This window comes from Ischnura elegans, chromosome 6, assembly GCF_921293095.1.
Source record: "Ischnura elegans chromosome 6, ioIscEleg1.1, whole genome shotgun sequence".
NCBI lineage: Eukaryota > Metazoa > Arthropoda > Insecta > Odonata > Coenagrionidae > Ischnura > Ischnura elegans.
Window position 1 is genome coordinate 96675421 of NC_060251.1, and position 21543 is coordinate 96696963.

General features: G+C 39.3%; 1 protein-coding gene across 1 annotated transcript in view; it reads right to left on the minus strand.

Moving 5' to 3' along the window:
* Positions 1 to 20154, minus strand: part of LOC124161224 (sialin-like) — a 30419-nt gene extending 10265 nt beyond the window's left edge. Inside the window, exons 1-7 of the mRNA XM_046537490.1 lie at positions 19877 to 20154; positions 16123 to 16283; positions 13908 to 14144; positions 13153 to 13240; positions 5880 to 6118; positions 3336 to 3482; positions 2441 to 2573 (exon numbers count right to left, since the gene is read on the minus strand). Coding sequence (XP_046393446.1) covers positions 2441 to 2573; positions 3336 to 3482; positions 5880 to 6118; positions 13153 to 13240; positions 13908 to 14144; positions 16123 to 16283; positions 19877 to 19934 — 1063 coding nt within the window. The 5' untranslated portion in view covers positions 19935 to 20154. The remainder of the gene's footprint in view (positions 1 to 2440; positions 2574 to 3335; positions 3483 to 5879; positions 6119 to 13152; positions 13241 to 13907; positions 14145 to 16122; positions 16284 to 19876) is intronic.
* Positions 20155 to 21543: the final 1389 nt, after the last annotated feature.

Consider the following 21543-nt stretch of genomic DNA (forward strand, 5'->3'; position numbering starts at 1 on the left):
GAACCAGATACCACACCCACTCCAAATTCAAGCAGGTCAGGAGCACTACCAGACGAACAACCGAACCGGGCAGATGAGACTTCCCTATTGCAAGCCCAGCAGCCAACCCTGGGGTACAGGAGGAGTGGGAGACAACGAAAGCCACTGGAGCGACTGAATTTGTGAAGTTCAATAGTGCTCTAGAGGAAAAAAAAAAGAAAAGTGAAATGTGCTTCCTCCTATTCTTCCCCTCCTGTCTCCTGCCAGTTCTCACCTTTCTTTCCCCTTTCATTTGTTTTTTTCCTTTCTGTCCTTTTAATCTATGCTGACATTTTTAATCCTACATTTCAGTGACATATTGGACTATTAAGCAGTTTTTTTTATTATTTGTGGAAAAAAAAATGTGTACTTATGGGTTCTCCATTCTGCTCTCTCATGTCACTAATAGGACCCATGGGCTACTTTGGAGACATTTGATCCCATGGACTTCAAGGGAGGATGACCAGCCAAACCCGGAAAAAAAAGTTTTTTTTTTGTGTGTGTTGGGGAGGAGTGATGTGAGGGAACTATTTTGAAGGCCCGCCATGATCCACCAATATCGATTATATCGAACCGGTGGATCGGCGACCTTGAGGGGATGGGGGTACCCGGTGGGGGAGAGTCGAGCACGTGGTGAAGATGGACGGAAACGGGACTGTGCCGGAAAGTGTTTTTAAATCCGTGAAGGCCGTGTACGCACCTAGCCATCAATAAACGTCTCTGTCCCGTTTGTACTTGTTTTATTGTGCCGCAAAGTCACTACATGCCCCTCGCTGGGTACGCCCATGGTTATTGGTTATATTGATTAGATTTACAAAAAAACTCATTCTTGCAAAATGAATTTTGTATCCCAGTATATACCGTATGTTTTAGTAAAACATCTTTTTGACGACCCATCAATTGTGTAATTTTAAGTGCCAAAATAGCATAAAATGTGATTTAAAGAGGAGGGGTCCACCCTCCTGACCCCCCAAGTCATGCTTCCCCAATATATTGTCCTGGCTACGCCCCTGATAGAGTTACTGGATCGTTTCTTACATGTATTATGGTTAGATCTATGAGGTTCTGAAGTGACTGAATGTTTGGTAAATAGGATGGGTGAGTTATTAGTTTCTGACTTTGGGGCTGACTGCGTAATGTTTATGGTGAAACACTCCAATTTTAATAGAACTGAGCACAAAGAGACACAGGAAGAACTGATACAGAAAAGAAAGTAAATTAGTCCCAAGTATGATGGGGATACCATTTCATCATAATGGTTCAATAGCCGTAATGGATCTGACAAAATGGGCTCTTTCTCACTTCCCTTTTTACTCTTTATTGATAGAGTTTGAAAAATCAAGGGATGCAGTGGCGTAACAATGGGGGCAATGAGGGGGATAGATTCCCCCCCCCCCCCCAAAGCCTCAGAGAAATAAAAATAATATTCAAAACTATTGTCTAGTTTTGACTTACAGTAAGTTTTAACGTAACTTTTTAATGAAACCTAAATTTTAAATGCTAAAATTAAGTAAAATGTATTTGTAGGCATGTCATTTTTCCAAAATTTTCCCAAAAGGTGGGTGGGAGATCGCCCTTCCCCATCCCCTCTCATCCCCCCCCCTCCCCAAAGCATATTCCTAGTTACGCCACTGATGGGAGGAGCATATTCTCTGCTCTGTCACCTTCTCGAACTATGTATTCATCAGGAAAAATTGACAGCCTTGAGTCTTTCTCAGATAACTCAATGATGTCATTGGTTCATTCCGAGTTCTCAGGTACTCCACCTTGCATTGGTTGATTCCCTGTTGTTTACGCTCACGTGAACTGCTGCTTCCCTCATTTACAGGTTTCTCCGGAATGAGTAAAAGACCCAGACCCTAATGGCATCTCTGACTCATGAAAAGTAGTTGGTAACTTTTGCATTTTTGTTCATTTTAACTTTTGATAGAATGGCTTAATGGATATTTTTTTATATTATCTTCACCTTCCATGTAAAGATTTCTTTAATTGAATTATGATTTCATGTTTGAATGAATGATCCAATAGAAATTGCTATTCCCAAGGATTTGGGTATGTATTGGATTGAAGAAGAACCATTGATGAAATTTCTAATGTTTAATTAAAATTTCTAATAGCGTATTCTCAGTTTCCCTGAATGGGAAACGTCATTTATGGTAGAGCTTTAGAATCATTCAGCTACACATCATTGGCCTCCCAGAGCCAATATTTTAACTCCTGCCAATCAACAATGAGTGCTCACACAAGCAGGGAATGAAAAGACTGCTCAGAGTAAAATCCAAGAGAGTACTCACACTGAGCCGCTATGCAACGAAACTGTTGTAGCAGTCAAGGTCAGTGCTCCACCTCCTTGAATGCACAAAATGCTCTACTAAATTTACAGATGTCTAATGTATTAAAATAGAAAAATTCTTTTTCTTACCTATTCCATTAAAAATTTTATAAGCTGCAATGTGTGATACATAATTTTTCTTTCTCAGCCATTGGGATAAAATCCCAGAGATAATGCTTGAAATCCAGGTGAGGAGGGATGGCAGAGCTGAGAGGAAGGAGAGCTGAAACAGAAGTCATCATTAGAGGCAACATTTTATGATCCACACACATATATTATAATAACCCAAAATTTCATCATTAAAAATGACCAATTTTGTCATAAAAGTGGGAAATGACCCTAAATTTTGAGGAATATTAATTATTTATTTGCTAGGAAAAAATGGCTTTCAGATATCCTCCAGTTATCTTTAGACATTGTTTGATGAGATGGTGATATACTGAAAACATGCATTAGAAAGACACTTAAATAATTATAAGTATGTACCTCCTTCATCATTATTTTTCCAAGAATTACTGGGGAGCATTTGTCTCCCCTCCCCCACTATTCTGCCCCTTAAAATCTCCACAGCCCCCTCTAACGAACCCTAAGAACCACCCCTGATCAGCGGGGTAATTATGGGGGAGATGTGGGGGATAATTCCCCCCCCAAAGCCTGAGAGGAAAAAAAAAATATTTTAAACTATGGTCTAGTTTTGACACATAAATACTGCATTTACTCGAAGTAAAATTTTAAGTGCCAAAATGATGTAAAATGTATTTTCAGGCATATAATTTTTCAAAAATTTTCCCGGACTCGGTTGCTCGGAGGGGTGGCCTAACCCCCAGACCCTCCCATCCGCCCCCAAAGCATATTCCTAGTTATACCACTGCCCTTGATTATTCTTTTTGATGAGAGGGATACCTCTTCATCATTTTTATGTCAAGCTTTATGGTTTCTATGCTCACTTTATGTATAGGTATTTCAAAAAAATATGCCTTCGTACCTCCTGAATGTCAAAATAAAGGACATTCTTCATGTAAGTTGGCAGATCCGATAACATAGTGTAGAGAACCCATGCAGTGCCCCAATGAAAAGTTATTCCTGTCCACAAGTGAATGTCAGTCAATAGATGAAACCAAGGCACCTCTCTCTGTAAAAAAAATCACACAAGAGATTAGATTTAATTGAATTCCTTTCACATTATATTAAATTGTATTCATATTGCATAAATAATATATTTCATGTAGTAAAGTTAGGTTCTACAGTAATTTACATTATTCTCACAGTCTCACATATGATTTATTTATTTGTTTAAGTATACCGGGACTAGCCACGGTGATAACTTTTACGGAGTCACCCACAATGCACAAGTTGTGTGAAAAATCCACAGAGGAAAAATCATTCGCCTTGACCAGGATTCGAACCCGGATCCCTCGATTTCTGGCTTAGTGCTTCAGCCAGTTAAGCTACTGAGGCATCATTCTCCCCTGTGGAAATTTCCCCCAGAAATTGAGGGATTTGGGTTTGAATCCCGGTCAAGGCAAATGATTTTTACCCCTGTGGATATTTTGCACAATCATTTACGTATTTGTTTATCACCTGTGTTGTTCCTCCAAAGTTATGCGTGTATGTTAAAAAATTATATTTATCAAAATATCATTATATTATAAACATAGGGCGATAATATATTTATCATTATCTGATAAGGGGACTAGTAAAAAGCTCTAGCCCTCCTTCCTACACCTCTTTTGTATGACCCCTGTAACCCAATGAACTTTTTTCTTGTGCCGAAGGGAAGAGAATGTAAATGCTGATGAGATGGTTACATTGAGAAAAAAGCAAATCAGAATCACACCCCTTTCACCCATCACTGATTTGTCATGAAGGGTAAAATGGTAAAGCAGCAGACATCAAGTCATCCAAATTTTAGTTTTTGAGGAAAAAAATGGTTGAGATAATATGCTTAGGTTGAAAGCAACTCGTTAATAACTTATCAGTGAGAAATTAATTGGTAAAGCCAAACAGCCCTAAACAGGCACCTCAAAATAGTGGATTCCTCCCATTAACAGAGAGTTTTTTTAGGTCTGGGCAGTAGAATATTGAACCTTCACCCCAAATAGAGGGCACTATTAATACGAATTCAGGTGGAAGAAAATGTATATTTTTTCCCAATAACCTAAAATTAATGGACACACTTTATATATACTATCATTTGAAAATTTACATCCTTCAAAACAACAAAAACCATTCTTTGAAATCCCCTTGGTTACTAAGAACTAATCCAGGAAAAAAAATGTGTGATTAAAGAGGGGTAAATTATAAGAATTGGGTTCTCCTCAGACTATTGAGGGGGATGGTTGCGTAGAAAGAGATGGAGTAAAAGGGAATGTTTAATTATGTTTGTTTTAATAATTGAAATGCCAATAGTCACTACATGAACAAAAACTGTACACCGTACTTGTCTGGAAAGCAGCCACCTCTAATTAGCGGACACTTTTCAATGGTGGGCAATTTTCCCGGTCCCATACATATCAACTATATGGAGGTTTGACTGTAACTCAAAAGTGATTAGATGCTGAAGTTAAAAAAATCATTTGCCTAGAATATGGGCACATTTATGGGGTCTCCACCTCAGCATGGGAGCCGACTACTACGTAGCATATTCTCAGGTTCCCTGAATAGGAAAAGTCATTTAACCCTTAGGCTGCAGGAACGTTTTTAAACAGTCTGCATGGTGAGTGTGGGGAAAACGTTTTTCAACGTTTGACCAGATTTTCTTACCACTGGTAGCCTTTCCTTAAGATTTTATTGCCGTCCTTTCCACGGTTGCTTCAACTCGGCCAAACCCAATGGCAGATAGCACAAAAGCGTCTTTCGACGACTGGGTACCCTGACCACGGGAAGTACTACCTGGATTTACCCCTTCTCCAAGAGAGAGAGAGCTCCCTGTTCTCCGTGGCGAATTCACGATGAAAACAATTTCAATGAATCCTTGCATTTCCTAGAAATTTATTTATCTTGTTGTTGTCCATTAGCCGGGGAAACTTATTTGAACGCATTGGTCTCTCTTTCTTATACTATCGGTGGTGGGTCTTCCATCCCTGCATAATTACCAAGGACATACATACATATTATATTTGTGGTCTGTCTTCAGGGGGTAGGGTGGGCAGTCCCGGATAATGAGTGTCCACTACCTGCTAGACGCACGCTCGGGGTGGACGGAAAAATATCTTCCCTGCTCGTTTCCTGCAAACAGTGGCAGCAAATTTTTGACGCTCCTGCAACTAAAGGGTTAAGCACTATGGTAGAACTTTTGAATTGTTCAGCAACACATAATGGAGCCTCCTAGAATCAATATTTTAATCTTGCCAATCAGCAACGAGTGCTCACATAAGCAGCGGCTGAAAAGACCGCTCCGAGAAACGACTCATCACTCACACAGAGCCCCTACACAATGGTCGCATTAAGGGAAAATTCCATAGCTGTTGTTTTAGCTCACTTCCCTTGGATGAGCAAAATGTACCTCTAATCATAAATATTTACATACCTTTGTATCAAAGTGTTTTTCTTCTTTGCCCATTTCCTTGAGGATGAAGTTTTTCTCTCCTTCAGAGATATGTGGATGGGTGGCCGGGCTGTCAAATATAAGGATCCACCATGGGATGATGATCAGTACGCCCAAAACTCCGAAGAAGTAGAAGATCATTGGCCAACCCCCTCCTTCCAGAGGCCATAGACTAAGTGGACCGGAAGCGGCCATGCCAATCACGGTTCCAAAATACAGTGCTATCTCCACCACCCAAGGTCAAAGACATATTGTTGATGTATCCTTGTTCATCCTTTGATAACAACAGTGAGTTATAATCAACTAGTAAGATGTTATACAAGTGATTCCAACTCAAAGGATAAGTAGAGGGCGGGTAACTGGCACTATCTTAAAGTAAACATATGTATTATGTACCCATCATAAGAAGGTATTACATGGCATTGAAAATTTAAACATCAATGATTACGGGAGGAAAAATTAGGCACACATCGAAATGATTTAATTAGTTTTAATTTAACTTGCTCATGAGAGGTCACTCAGTGCATCCCTTGAAAATATTGGTGACTTTGTCTTTTCCACTCACGTTATTGGGGTCAACCTCTTAGGCACCCGATAAAGTATGTGTAATTGACAAAGTCATCAATGTATTTATTTGAACCATGAGTAATTTCTGCAAGTTTAGCCACCGAACAATAAAAAATATCCCTTGAATGATTTCTCTTGGCTGCAAAATACATACACAGAAATAATGTACCATTTTGCTAATCGTACGCTAGTCATGGGACACCATATCCACATTTCCTTTGAAATATCCATGGTATGTTGGGACCAAAGTAGCGACATCACCTGCCCTCTACCAATCATTACTTTAAGGGTTCAAATGATAGCTAATTTAAAAACTGTCTGCTACTACCATGCCATATACCTATTATTTATTATCATAAGGACTAAGGGCTATCACAACCTTATCTTACGCTTTACTCAGATAAGTATAAATGAATGAATTAATGTTATTTTGCAGCTGCAGTTGGTTGCTTGAGAGATTTAAATGGAAGGTTTGAAGGGTAAGAAATTTTCCTCTGCCAGGAGAAATGTCGTACCTTCCTAAATAAAAAGTAAAGCAGAAACAGAGTTGCTCCCTATGAAGATAGTTCAAACAATCAACAGATCAATAGGACAAACTACACCATCTTTTTGGCGGTTAGCAACCGAAGTCGGCTGTCAGTTACTAGTAGCCGAAGTTGGTTGTTGATCATTTGCAATCAAAGTCAGTGTCGAGAAAAGGTTTCCAGATTGCTCATGAATGAAATTCTCCATCAATTGCAACATCTCTGCTAACCATAATTTTTCTAATAATGGCATCAGTGACTAATTTTGGAGCCTGTTATTGGAGAAGTATTATTGTGGCCATTTTACTCAAATTGTAATCTACTTCATCATTAAATATCTTATTAGAATTTCTATTGCTGGCATATGTTCTTCATTTGGTGCTGATAACTTAAAAAAATGGTAGGTAGTGAGTGGCATTGGTAGCGAAATCAATGTTACCCTGGATAGGGTAACTTTGGCCCAAGATATGTTTTCATTAGGAAAGACATGTTAAAAGGCTAGGGACAAAGAAGGACTTGGATATTTAAAAACACATGTTTTTGAATGAAAATAATCATATTTTTTTAAATTTAAACATATATATTATACATATATAAGGCAAAAGACATGTTTAGAAAAAAATGATTTATCATTTTAAAATGAATCAACCTTAAAAAACCCTCTTTTTACAAGCTTTGGTGGTTGAATAACTTTTTCAATATCATTCCACTTATAAAATAACAAGTCTTTTTCTTTCGGCCACTTCCAAAGTTTTTTGGTCGGCGCCATACAATCCACCATTGCTCCCTCCTCTGTCACAGAGAGCACCAAACCTGGATATCGTAGTCCATTCCAATGAACAATGACAAATTTTCCCTCTTCTACAGATTTATTCAATTCTTCATTGCTCTCTCTTGCATCTTCAGTATTTTCAGCGGGGAAGTTTGAACTGGCTCTTGGATCACCTGCTGTTTTCATCTGTTGGTACTGAAGAAGGCCATATGAAGAAATACTTTTTCCTGCAGGGACTTCTAGCTTTCGCCGTTTTGTTGCGCGCGGCTGAACAACTTCTTGTCTTTTTTCCTTAAGGTGCTGAATAAATGTTTCTCCTATTAAATCAAGGTTAATAGACGCATTGTTTGATGGCAATTGCTTGATGATCTCTTCCTTGTTTATCGGGTGGATTCCAGCCTTTTTAAATCCAGCGATAAGATTATTCCGTACCTTTGGCTCTATGCTGTCCAAAGCCTTTTTCAGCAATCTTGGAAAAATGTCCTTTGATAGTGTGGATGCAGCTTTGCCACTGTCTGATTGTTTCCACTCTGCAAGAACTTGTTTCCATTTCATTTTGAGAGGCCTAAAGTAAGCCAAATCAAGTGGCTGGGTCAAATGTGAGGAATTCGGGGGTAGGCAGATAAACTGGATATTGTTATCTTCACAAAGTTTAAGAACGTTAACGCTTATATGCGAACTGAGATTGTCGCCGATCACTACTTTTTTACCTTCTTGTTTCTTGAGGACAGGAAGGAGTTGAGTTGAAAACCAATCCTCAAAGGTTGCGCCATCAATCCACCCGTGCTTCGTCCTATTGTATCGCGCCCCGTCTGGCCCGTTTTCAGTCCATGTGGTCCATAAATGCTCTCCTTTATATATGATATAAGGAGGCAACGAGTAGCCATTGGCATTGCCACAGAACATGACACTAATGTTAGATTTGGTCGAATTCATAATACGTTCGGGGTACTTGCAGCCTCTCCGACAAATTACTTTTTTCCTTCCAGGATCATCCGACATGCAAGTTTCGTCGAAGTTATAAATGTTATCCGGTGATACATCCTTGACCGCCTCCTTAAGGTTGTCAATGTAGTCGGTGATTACTTTTTCATCAATCTGAGCACGATTTCGTTTTATATTTGATGACAACTTGACTGTCAGATGTGGGTGCCTCTTTAAGAATGACTTCACCCAGTCACGGCCTGGAACATTGTTACGAAAACATTGCACAGTCTTTCCTTGCCTAGTGAGGTAGGATTTAACGATGAATCTCAAATCAAGTTCATCAAGCGGAAAACCATACTCGCACATTTTGTCGATATGACTGGCAAAAGCTAATTCTTCATCTTGCGAAAAAACTTTAGGGTGGCCTGGGGAACTTGAAAATTCATTCTTCAACTTGTTTTTAATAGTGCTTCTGGGTATTTTGAAATGATCGGCAGCCTTCTTTTGTGTCATGTCACCGGATCTGATGGTTTCTAAACACCTTTGAAGGTGCTCGCTACTGTAGTCAGCATATTTTCGGCTCCCAGGAAGACGTTTGTAGTTGTAGGGCATCCTGAACAAGCTGAAAACAAACGCATACGATAGAAATATGCTCACCACACATTTTGAAAGCTATTAGCAGATACCTAGAGCCTAAAAGTATTGTGTTTGTAAAAGTACGACCTACTTTGGCCCAAAAAAATCTGGGCCAAAGTAGGTCGTACTTGATAGGTTACCGGAAGTTATTTAAATAGATATGAAAATGAAAACACACGTCGTGTTTCACAGAGTCTCAACTACAGAATGATATAAAGCATGAAAAAAAGTTATAAAAAATATACTTACATTGCTCGTTCAACAAGATATGCGTGTTGTGCACAATGAAGTTTGGGAGGATGAAATTGCACGTGGTTTCACCAGTCACACAACTCGTGGCGCTACTACTTAGTGGCTAACAATGGAATCACTTGAACCATCAGAAACCTTGAACGATACTACTCCCTAACGAAACTAACCGGAACTATTTCAAAAACTGCCACGTATGCCGCTGTAGAGTACGTTTCGTTTTATTTTATTTTTGGGCCAAAGAAGGACCCTAGGGCCAAAGTAGCCCACGTTTACGGTACTTCTAATACAGATCTTTCCGTAACAAGGTATTCCAAGTTTTCGTTTGTCATCCCAGCTACTATTGGTGGTTGATTTACCTCAATTGGTTCACAGTCAACCACGTCGATATAATTTTGATCATCGAAGTTAAGAAAGATTTTGTGCTTTCTCGGCGAATGGACTGAGTGAAGAGTTCTCTGGATCGCCACCGGGTCAGGAACTCCATATCTGCTGACGTTTCGATGACCGAGTCGGACATCGAAACTTCGGCAGATATGGAGTTCCTGACCCGGTGGCGATCCCGAGAACTCTTCACTCCATCGAAGGTTAGCTTTGGAAAATTCGAATTTCCTCAATTCCTCCTGCTGAGTTTCTCTCGATTTCAATGTATTTGTGATGGCCATTGCACGAATTTGTCTGCGTTCATCGGCTAACATTGCAAGCGGAATAGTCTCTGGGTGAGCAAAATTACATTTCCCTGAATCATAGAGTAGCGGCGTAATTTGATGTCTCTATATATTTCATAAGAAGAATCGTTCATAAAATACTTCGGGACCTCTGTTCAATATTGTATCAATTTTATTGAAAACCGCATTGGAGCGTAAACTTCGATAACAAATTTTGCCAGGATCATCAGTTCTTTTGACGGTTCTGAACGATAGTTCATTGTAATGAAGCAGGCAAGCAAACCAATGCAAAGGTCTTCTTAGGGCCATTTCCATTCTCCTGATCACTCCAGCGTGGCTTCCGGTGTTAACCTCAGTTCCATCGCACACAATTGCTTGGAGTCCATCGATAATGATCATTTCCTCCCCTAGAAAATTCGTTATAGAATCTTAGAGGCCAATAGCTTTGCTGACACATGGGGTGACATGCCATAAGTAGCGTGAACCGGGCTCTTGAACGAGAGTTACATGCTCCTCACCTATTGTTTTTCACTTTGATTGACTATAAATGAAATCAGAGTCTTACCTCTCGTCGAAGTAAAGAGCTTGTAGTTTAACAGTTCCCACATTCCTCCGATGAGACGTGCTTAATCTTTCTCTTTCCCTTCTAACTTTGTTCTTGTCAACAAAAAGTACATTGACTCCTTGAGTAACCAACCCGATATCTATTAGGTGCGCAGATGCAAGTGATGCAGAGGTATGGTTATAGACATGCAGAATTATTCACAGGATGATGCAAATCTTGGCAATTTCAAATTACTTACACTAACCTTTTTCCATGAAATCCTCTCCTTCACTTGCATCACATAACTCTCCGTTCAATGTCATTTCATCACCTGAGTCTTCCGAACAGAAGTGTTATGACAAAATAGGGTGGAACATTCGGGTGTTCCTTTGTTCCTTCCAACCTGCAAAGCTTCGTTTTCCTATTTTTGGTCTCCTGCACATCGATGGCGCCTATCTTCATTTTCCTGCCAATTCCCGGTCCTTAGGGAATTCCCATTCCAAACAAGGCATTTTCAAAAGAATATCACAAAGAAAATCAGTCTCACTAAAGCAATTTACATGCCGCAACATCAAAAAGCTGACGTGCATGACGAAGAAAGTCTTGCTTTAGATCAATGAAAGCATTCTTGTTGACAGATCGAAGAATATTGCGATTATTTCCATGATATTGAATAATTTGTCAAACAATTTCCCTATATCCAACAACTGGGATAGAGGATCTATGCCAAATGCCTTCAATGGCAAAAGCCACTGTCTCCGCGTTTCCCGACAGAGAAACAATGGTATTTTAACTTTCTTCTTCAATGTACCGAGAGTACAAAAACATTTTCATCATCTCTTCATAAGTGGGCAAATCATTACTTATGAAATTTTCGGGTGCAACAAATATCACGCACTTCACTCCACACCTGGTACGCTTTCCCTCTATTCTAACCATCAATTGCGTCAATCCTCCCGTAATCCTTTGGAAGGTTGGTTGGGGGACACGGGTGGAACTCGATGGTAGCCTCTTCCTCGTGGTGAGTTCTGGGTAGTTTCTTTACGAAACTAGCAGAGAGCTACTTAGTGAAATGCTTGGTGTTCAGGTCCTGTTTTTTGTAAGCCTTGGCTGAATTTCTTGTAGAAAATAGCTCCACAGGTACGTAATTCGTCATTATGATTGATGTTAAGTTCAAATAATATACCTTATTATTACTTTTTGTGAGATTATATACTACCATATGATGTCTTATTTGATAATAAATGAAATTCAATCGAAATAAATATTATTTTACCTGCAATTTAGCCCCCAAAATGGAGTTTTAGAAATGTAGGCAAAAATGAGTTGTGTTGTGCGGGTGGTCTGTACTCTAATTTTGTTGTTAATTCATAGACATTCATAGACCATAGATTTTGTCAAAAAAAATTCAAATTTCATTTTCATAAACTATAAACATGTATCCACTCTTTGATATTATCCATTATCCCATATTTTCATAAAATTCGTCTTCGTAGCCGTTTGATTCTGAAATCAGCCTGATTTTTCGCAAAATTTTAAACTTTAGAGCTCGGGCGGCAGTGGTTAATATTATCCGATTTGAAAAAAATTTTGTGTGCGAGATCCTTATATCATTTCGCAACTTTCCCGCATAGGGCAAATTTGATCAGGAAAAAAAACCTTTTTTTGGCACACCCTAATGTACATACCTCATATCCATACATATGTATTAACCTTTTAACCCCTAGGGTGTTCATACAGGCATCAGTGGCATAGAGAAAGAAGGGGGGTCTGGACCCCACCAAAATAGAAAAATACAATTACATATGTACTTTGCTTCATAAAAGAAAATAAAAAAATGAAAAATAATGAATTTACAAAATATTTCTATGATAAATGAAGTTTTTTCTGATTGTGAAAAGTGTTCAAAATAATTAAAAACTCTCTTTTTAGCACCCTGTTTTTCAAAATTTTTCCCCCCTGGTCTTGGACAAGACCCCTGAAAGAAGTTCCTGGCTATCCCACTGACAGCCATGGGTGAAAAGCTCCCATTAGTGCCTGGCATCTCTGTATGTAGTGGCGGACCCAGACAGGGGCTGGGGGCTATTGGCCCCCACTGGGATATTAATTTACTCTACATATATAAGATGTTAATTTTGTTCGGACTCCCACTACTACTGGGAGGTTACCTCCCCAGGTCCCTCACCAAGCCACTTCCCCATTTTGTCCGTATTTTGTCATTGCCATTGTCCGTATGGGCATAAGTTTGGAATTAAATCCTGGTGTAGATTGCAACCTCTGAGCAATTAAACTCTGTGGTTCAAGCTTAAATTCTACTGCTAAGCTATATTTAACGGGGAAATAAATCTAGTTAGAAAATAATACTTACATGAGAAAATCATTCCAGAAAAAGCACTCCTCTCACAAGGAGGAAACCAAACCGAGAACATGTGATGCATTCCAGGCAGAATGACACCCTGAAGCAAAGCAAAAGAAAGATCAAGACAAATATGCATTGAGTGACCTCATTTTAAAATTTGGTGTAACATTAATAATCATGAATTACTTGCTTAGTACCAATAATCAAGTGAAAATCAATGGTGAGTTATGTGTTGTCTTCTCCATATATGTAGGTGCATCTGAAGTGGGAGCAAGAAGAGTTTTACATTGGGTTTTCCATGAATTTGCGATTGAGAAAAGGTTTCCAGGTCGCTTACAAATGAAATTCTCCATCAATTGCGATGTCTCTGAATGGTTTTTCTTTGAATCCCACTAGGTTAAAAGATCATAGACTTACAATTAGCAGGCAAATAAATTTTCAGCCTTAAATCGCCCCAGAGCCTAACCCGAGAAGATTTTATTAAGAGGTAAATCATCTCTGAAACTAGCAAATCCATTGGTAATTTCGCTTCCATTGGTAATGCTTGCTAAATCTAGTTTCCTTTAAGGCAGTGCCTTCTTTCTGCACTCATGCAAGGCATCTACAGACTCTTGGAAACCTTGAAATCCGTGAAAGGGCTCATTGTGGCTGATGAGTAGATGTGTGTATAATGTAAATGGTGTATGAAAAGACTAAAAATGTTGAGCAAATGTGAAAAATGGACTTGTAGTAATTAAATTAGCAATAATTTTATTGCCACCTACCGAACACATTCCCTCCAGCACACGAACCACAAACAAAGACCACGGACCACCTCGTCTTGCGGCTATGGGACTGAAGACTGTGAAGAATCCAGTCAGAGCTATGCCTGGACCAACCACGACTTTACCTCCCCACCTATTGGCTGCATAGCCTCCGAAAAATTGAGTGGCCACATAGCCATAGTAGTAAGCTGCTAAAATATGACCCTGGAGTTCCATACTCCATGAAAATTCACCACCCTGAAAGTCAAGTAAATATTTTACACTTAAAAAATGATTACAGTTTATCCCCATTCGGCCTCATGAATTATTTTCTTTTTGTCTAATTTTCTCTCATAATATCAGTCATTAGTACGTTTTACATGGAAAAATGGAACCTTATATGTATTCAAGTGTTAATATTTCTAGGGACAGGACAGGACTCCATGCCCTCCTCTGTGGGTCATTCTACCTCAATCCACATGTTTGACCCACAGGTATAATTGATCAAAATTAATGAATATGTGTATATTCATGTCATTTAATGTGATAGCTGAACTGAAGATTTGTACTGAAAATCACATTGTATGGCTTGATTTTCAATTACAGTTGACTTTGGTTAAATTTGATAAAAATCATTTTCTAAGGAGATGAGATATTTTTCAAACAAATGTAAATTGAAATATCATCCTGTGTGATGCCAAAACGACCATATTGGTCAAACGTTGGTTGAGTTGAGCCAGAATGACCCATAGGAAGAAATAAGGAAGGCGCTTATCAAGTAAGCTTGTTATGGGTTTCTTACGGCCAGGCCAACAAACATCCAGAGTAATGACAAAATGGATGCCAAACTTTCAGTACCTCCGTAGATGTTGTTTCTATTCCATCATTTTAGAGTATTCATGAAGGCATTAATGTATAAGAATAATTTTTCCATTCTTGATGCTTCAAGAGTATGAGTAGAATTAACATCAAATTGCCATAATTTAAAAGTCATTCATGTTTATGAAATGATGGCGAAACGACAGTTTAAGAAAAACACATAATTTCACAAGAATAGCAACGTAGTATAATATAAAAATGCCAGAGGGAATCTCTAGTATATATTTTGTATTCATCAGGTTATCTCAGACCCAGTGGCGCAGCGAGGGGGGGGGGGTTTGGGGGATAAACCCCCCCCCACCAGAGCTCACAGAAATTTTTAAGTTAAATCTATTTTACTTAGTTGGATTAATATTGCTTATAGAATAGTGTGAGGAATAATAAAATATTCCTCAGAAGACCGTAAAAATCACCATTTATCTTAATTTTTTTCTGGCGGAAGGCCTCTGCACCTCCCGCTTTACCCTGACGGGTATGCAATACTCCCAAGCCCCCAGTATTATTTGCGCCTGAAATTCCCCCTAGCCTTAATTCCTAGCTGTGCCCCTGATCAGGCCATTAATTAAAATTCATAAATGTTAGATTGCATGGATCTTGAATAATTTCAGTTTTTTCATTCACGCACCAGCTAAGTTTTTCTATATTATTTGATTTTAAAATGGTAAATATGCCTTTCACACTCATCAGATGCCGTGGTGTAATAGTTAGTGTATAGAGCTGCGGATGCATAGGTCACACGTTTGGTTCTCTGGGGTGTTATTTTTTTTCTTTCTGCAACCAGGATAAAGTACCTGTATTATGCTTCATATCTTCACTAGCCAGTAGCTTGCCGTTCTTAATTTTTTTCTATTTACGGGAAAATCTGTTATCAGATGTTAAGCTCTTATAAAAGACTCGCTGAATTTCACTGGTAGGCTTTCATGCCCGAATTATCAGCATAGCATGTGTAGTTCGCTGTTCAGCTGCCTTTGGCTCTCCAACAGAAGCGACTTATGTTATCCGAGGATATTTGATGGCATTCCCTACCTATTCTACCCTAAAATCTTACCCTTGCCTTATATAAGCCCCTTAGCTTACGATAAGCTGCTTATCAATTTTTTCCGTAAGAAAACCATAAGAAATGGATAACTCTCTTACTTTGTGCTATCTGGGCAATGTACAGTGTTAAAATATGAAATTAATCCAAGGCTCATTGGTCTGGTGAATGCAACTCTGAATGCAGCAAACATAGTAACTGCTCAAAAAGAATAGACTTCCAAAACTTTGATGCAGCATGAAAGTTCAGTATTCATGAGAACTGCCATTTAATATGTATGTTGTCATAAGTAAAAACATTTGCACAATCCACGTTACTTACCTCATCTTCACTTGATGCTGTATCAGTATCATTTGACCCAGGAGTCCTCAAGGGTTTCACCATTGCAACAATCCCCACAGAGAGATTTACCTTGAGGATATACTGCATCATGATACAAATTGCTCCCATTGCTGCCACTATGTATCGTTGCTGAATCCATTCTGTGAACAATTAAATAGTTTTTTTTGTACGATCTTTTCCTCATTCAAAAATACTTTTCCTAGATAAATTCTTTCTTAAAAAAAGCAGCAAAAAATCAATTTTGTAGGTCAAATCTACCTGAATTAAGGAAGCAGGTACTTTATAGTAAAATTTTACATAAAACAGTTCAAATGTAGCATTGGAAAACATTATTTTTTGTAAAGTTCAGAAAAAAGCTGGATAATTTTGTATGATGTGAAAATAAAATTTTAACCTGCCCATGAATTTTGAAATACTGACAAAATTATTATTATTTTGAAATTATTAGGAACCATTAAGTTTTGCCCACATAAATAAAAAACTTGAAATAAACTTTTAGCTTTAGTTGCCATGTTATTTTTGATCAGATTATTTATTTCCTTGATGAAAAAAAGTATCCCCAGCTCAATTCAGGGGTGGATTAAGGTCGTTGTTTTGGGGTGGGGGTGGTTGATCACTTTCCATGTTTTTTTTAAGTAAACCGGGGCTAGCCACGGTGATAAATTTACAGGAGTCACTGGCAATCCACAAATTGTGCGGAAAATTCACAGAGAAAAAAAATAATTCACCTTGACCACGATTTGAACCCGGATCCCTCAATTTCCAGCCAAGTGCTTTAGCCTGCTAAGCTACCAAGGCGTCATTTTGGACTGCTTGTAGTATCGAATGCTCAACAGATCATACCACCTTGTCCAGTATAGTCCACAAATTTCCACTGGGGAGAATGACGCTTCCATAGCTTAACTGACTAAATACGTGGCCAGAAATCAAGGGATCCGGGTTCGAATCCTGGTCAAGGCAAATGATTTTCTCTCTCTGGATTTTTCACACACTTTCCATGGTGCCTTGGTGGCATGCATTACCTCTCAGCAATAACAGGTCTTAAGTCTGACAAAAGTGACTTTTAGGTACTCATCAATAATTTTTAACATTGATGATTTTAAACATTGTCATTAACCCTTAGGCTTTGGGAGTGCATGAATTTAGCTACCAGCCTGTGCATGAGAGAACCAAGAAAATAATTTTCCCTCTAGCCTGGCCACCTGTCTTGCAAGAAGTGAGCCCTTTTAATCTGGGACAACCCTTCTTCTTTCTTACAGAAGGATGGGCCTACCTTTGAGCACTTGTCGTAGGCATATTAAAGGCATATAGTGGGAAGGCAACAATACAAAATGGGCAGTACAATAGGAAATGCTGGGAGGCAGCCTCTGCCGTTAAGGGTGGTGGCCGGTTGAGAGTTTAGCCGCATTATAGCAATCCATAGAGTGAAGGAAAGTGCACTTGGGCTCTTCCCGGGAAGCAATAAAAATTTTAGAAAGCTGCTGAGGAATGGTCAAACAGTTAAAAATGTTCTTCCTGCAGTCAGCGTACAACAAGTTTAAAAACGTTCCCATGGTCAAAGGGTAAAATACTGCTTCCAGCTGGTGAAATAAAAACTTTCATTGGAAAACCACATTTAAGGCTGTCACACTTTCAATTTTCTTAGAATTTACGAGGGCAGGTGACAACTCCTTTTGGGTCTGCCTCATAATACCCACTGGTTTAAATCAACCTCTGTCATCCTGAGAAATTTTGAAAAACAGGGTACATGCTACGTAATGAATTTTAAACTAATTTTAACACTTTTCATAATCGAAAAAACTTCATTTGTTTAAGAAATATTTTGCAAATTCATGATTTATCAATATTTTGCTATCTTTTATGAAGGAAAAAATTGTATTTTTATATTTTGGGTGTGGGGGGGTACGGATCCCCGTAATCCCTCCTGGCTATGCCACTGGCCAGAGAATAAATGCTCACCTCCAATTCTCCAAGCTTTGGAGGTGAGCGATTATGCTCCGGCTACTGCCAACTGAGGGGATTTGTATTGCTGGGCTCCTACATGAGTGTTTTTGATTATGTGGGTGGTTGTTGAGCACAGCGGCGGAGTGAGGGGGGTTTTTGGGGGATAAAACCCCCCCAGAGCTCACAGAAATGTTCAAGTTTGATCCATTTTACTTAACTGGATTGATATCACTAATAGAATAGTGTTAGGATTAATGACATATCCCTCAGAAAGCCGTAAAAACTCACCATTTTGAACCATTTATCTTAAAATTCCGCAAGTTATTAATCTATCACCTACCGCTTATCCTGGTGGGTATATCATACCCCCACACACCCTGGTATTAGTTGCACCGATTGCACCTAAACCATCCCCAGACTTAATTCCTAGCTGCGCCCCTGGTTGAGCATATGTGCAGTGGAAGTATCCCAATGCAGGTGGTGCAGCAAGGGGGGGAACACGCCCCCCCAAAACCTCACATATATTTCCGCCAGTGCATGGATGTATGATGCTCAGTCAGAAAATTTATGTTAAAATTAATGAAGCATTATTTTTCTTTTGCATTTGGGCTTGTAAAGCACTAGTTGTATGCACATTTCATTGAAAATTTTGATGTTTTTAAAAAATTTTGCCCTTAAAAAGTGGTCTGAGACTCTTTTCATTTTCCATTCCCAGGTAAAAATGTGTTTAGGTCATTGCTGGGATGGAAGGGGTTGATTTCCAGGGCGCCTGGAGTGTATGCAACACCTCTCGACAAAATTTGGTGTCTACCTATTTTAGAAGACGACATTTATGACTTCCATTTTTGTGCCTTCAAAGGAATAATGCTGTTCCCTCAGACACGAAATCGCATTTCATTAAGAAAAATCGTTAGACGGATGGGAAAAAATGAGTAATGACGGAAAAATACCTTTCTCATTCACCTATTATTCTCTCTATGCCAGGTATTATTTTAAATAATAAAACGTGGAAGTTGCCGCCTAGAGGAGAAAATAAGTTACTAGGAAAAAGTTTTCCTCATTTAGCCAAACGATGAGTTTGAATTAAAATAGCACGAAAGTTGCCGCCCACTTTTCGTGAGTTGGTGACGTCACGAGAGTTCCGGTTCATTCATTCGTTCAAGGTGAACCGCTCATTGAGGGCCGAATCGCGTGCAAGAGGGTAATCAATGGCGAACCTCGCGACGACTAAGGGTAGCTGAGAAGCGGTGACCCGATCGGCACAAGTTCTCAACGTCATCAACTTACCTACGAAGGGCTTCAACATCATAAGGTTGAGGGTCATCGATGTTTAGTCGCGGATAGTGCAAGAAGTGGACGACTGATCGGAAAATAGATTTACGGATCTGCTTATTCTCCAAATTCTATCGCAATCGACAATAATAAAAAAAATGTTAAACGAGCGCATTATACGGAGGGGGCGGGACGGGCGAACAAATTCGTTTGATGGACGCAAAATATTATTCATTATACCACCGAAACCTTGTGCAGTTACATTTAATGATAAAGTAGTCTTAAGAAGGGTAACGCACGTACAATTTTGTAACACAAGTTGGTGGAAAAAGAGAAAGGCGAAAGTTGCTGTCAAATCGAATCGATTTACACGATTACGAGCAAATCAATACCCTCTCATGAACACGTATTATCTGTTCTTCAACTCATTGTCAGTGTAACTAGCAGAAAAAGATCATTGCCAGGTAGCAATAGGTTGGAATTAAAATCAGCAGCCGAGTATGGGTGCTATTCCTACCTTTGGGTCGAGGGACACTGGAGATGCCTTCAACATTTTCATTCCCTGCTGACGCCATGTGAGCACTGCTGAACGATGTCACAAGTGCATGTAAAAATATGTAACTAAAAGGATCCACTGAAGTCACATATACATCCTATGTCGGTAGAACACTCGAGACTGCCATTCCGAAAGCCACAGCATAAGATGATACACTGGTTTAACAGTCCGTCGACTCTTGGCTCGTACATTCTTATCGCAAGATTTTCAAAACCATTCAAAACATTTCCTCCCAAACGCTAGTCATTTGTTTCATTGCCTTATCTTACGGTCACATGTGTCATTGAGGAGGCGAAAACGCTATTCTTGCGCAATCTATAGATATGCGATTGTTGCTGCTTAGGACTCGTTACGAATGATGGTGGCTTACGGCTTACGCATGGATTTCCTCCACTGGGAAAATACATGTGCAAGGACACATGTTAGGTATGGATAGTAAATGACGAGGTTGTGTCCCTCGAGTTTGAAGAGCAATTTCTTAAAGACCGAACGTTCGATTAAAAACGTGAAAACAAAATCCTCGGAGCGCGAGATGACTCATGGAAAGGAACCCTCAAACGCAAAGGGAATGCACAAAGGGTCCCCGATTCCATCCCATAGAAGGCTGATTTCTATTGCCACTTCGGTCGCATTTTTAACGGCTTTCAAAAATGTCCACGACGCGGTGATGAATGCAATGCGATCCAAATTTTTTCCAATATTTTTCATTATAATGTCTGTAATTGCCAAGAATATCATGAAAAAGTTAGGGATTTGATAAATCACATCGTCGTGAAAGTAAATTTCGGTTGAAACCCCTAATTATACCTTATTACCCCGTGAAACTCGGATCAATTTGTCCGTCAGCGGCGCGAGTGACGACTTCTGTAAACCCGTTTAAATGCGCGGTATGCGACAACACATTTGGAGGCCGACTTGAGGATCCTCTACTTTAATATTCGTGCCCAAATGTGTGAAATGCACACGCGTTCGACCTAGTCCGGGGTGAGCTCTACCCTCACCTATCCAAACCAACCTTCCGGTTGAATCACTGAGCGGGCGAGTGCGTGTATTCACTAATGACCAAAAGGCATGTAAAATCACGAAACGAGGCCATATACTGCCGGATAGGAATTTCAGAGGGATTGCTGCATAAACGGAAGCTGAATCACACACCAAATGTCACACAACTTATCCAAAAAACAGTGTCAGAAAGGGTCTGATAGCTTAAGTACACCTTTGACAACAACTAGCAAAACTGGGCATTGTCTTCCACAGCAAAACGTACTGTTAATACGGTGTATTGTTTAGAAATTATGACAGTCTACATAGAGACTACGGATGAAATTGGACATGCTTAGAATCCCAAAAAAACTCGATTAACCTATTTAGGATGACGATTACAGAATCAAAGAGCTCAGTACCGGTTAATGGGTCAGTAGCGGATACAAAAAAACTCAAAGGGGGGGGGGGGCGCAATAGATACCTTGAGTTACCTTTACTTTTATCGTAATAAAAATAATCAAGTCACATGCAAAGTTTAAGAAGGTTTTAATTAAAGTGATTGTGTAAAAATACAAGACAATGCCATCTTATGACTTAAAAATTTAAAATTGTGGTTCTGCAATGTTTGGCAAATTTTTCGCGCC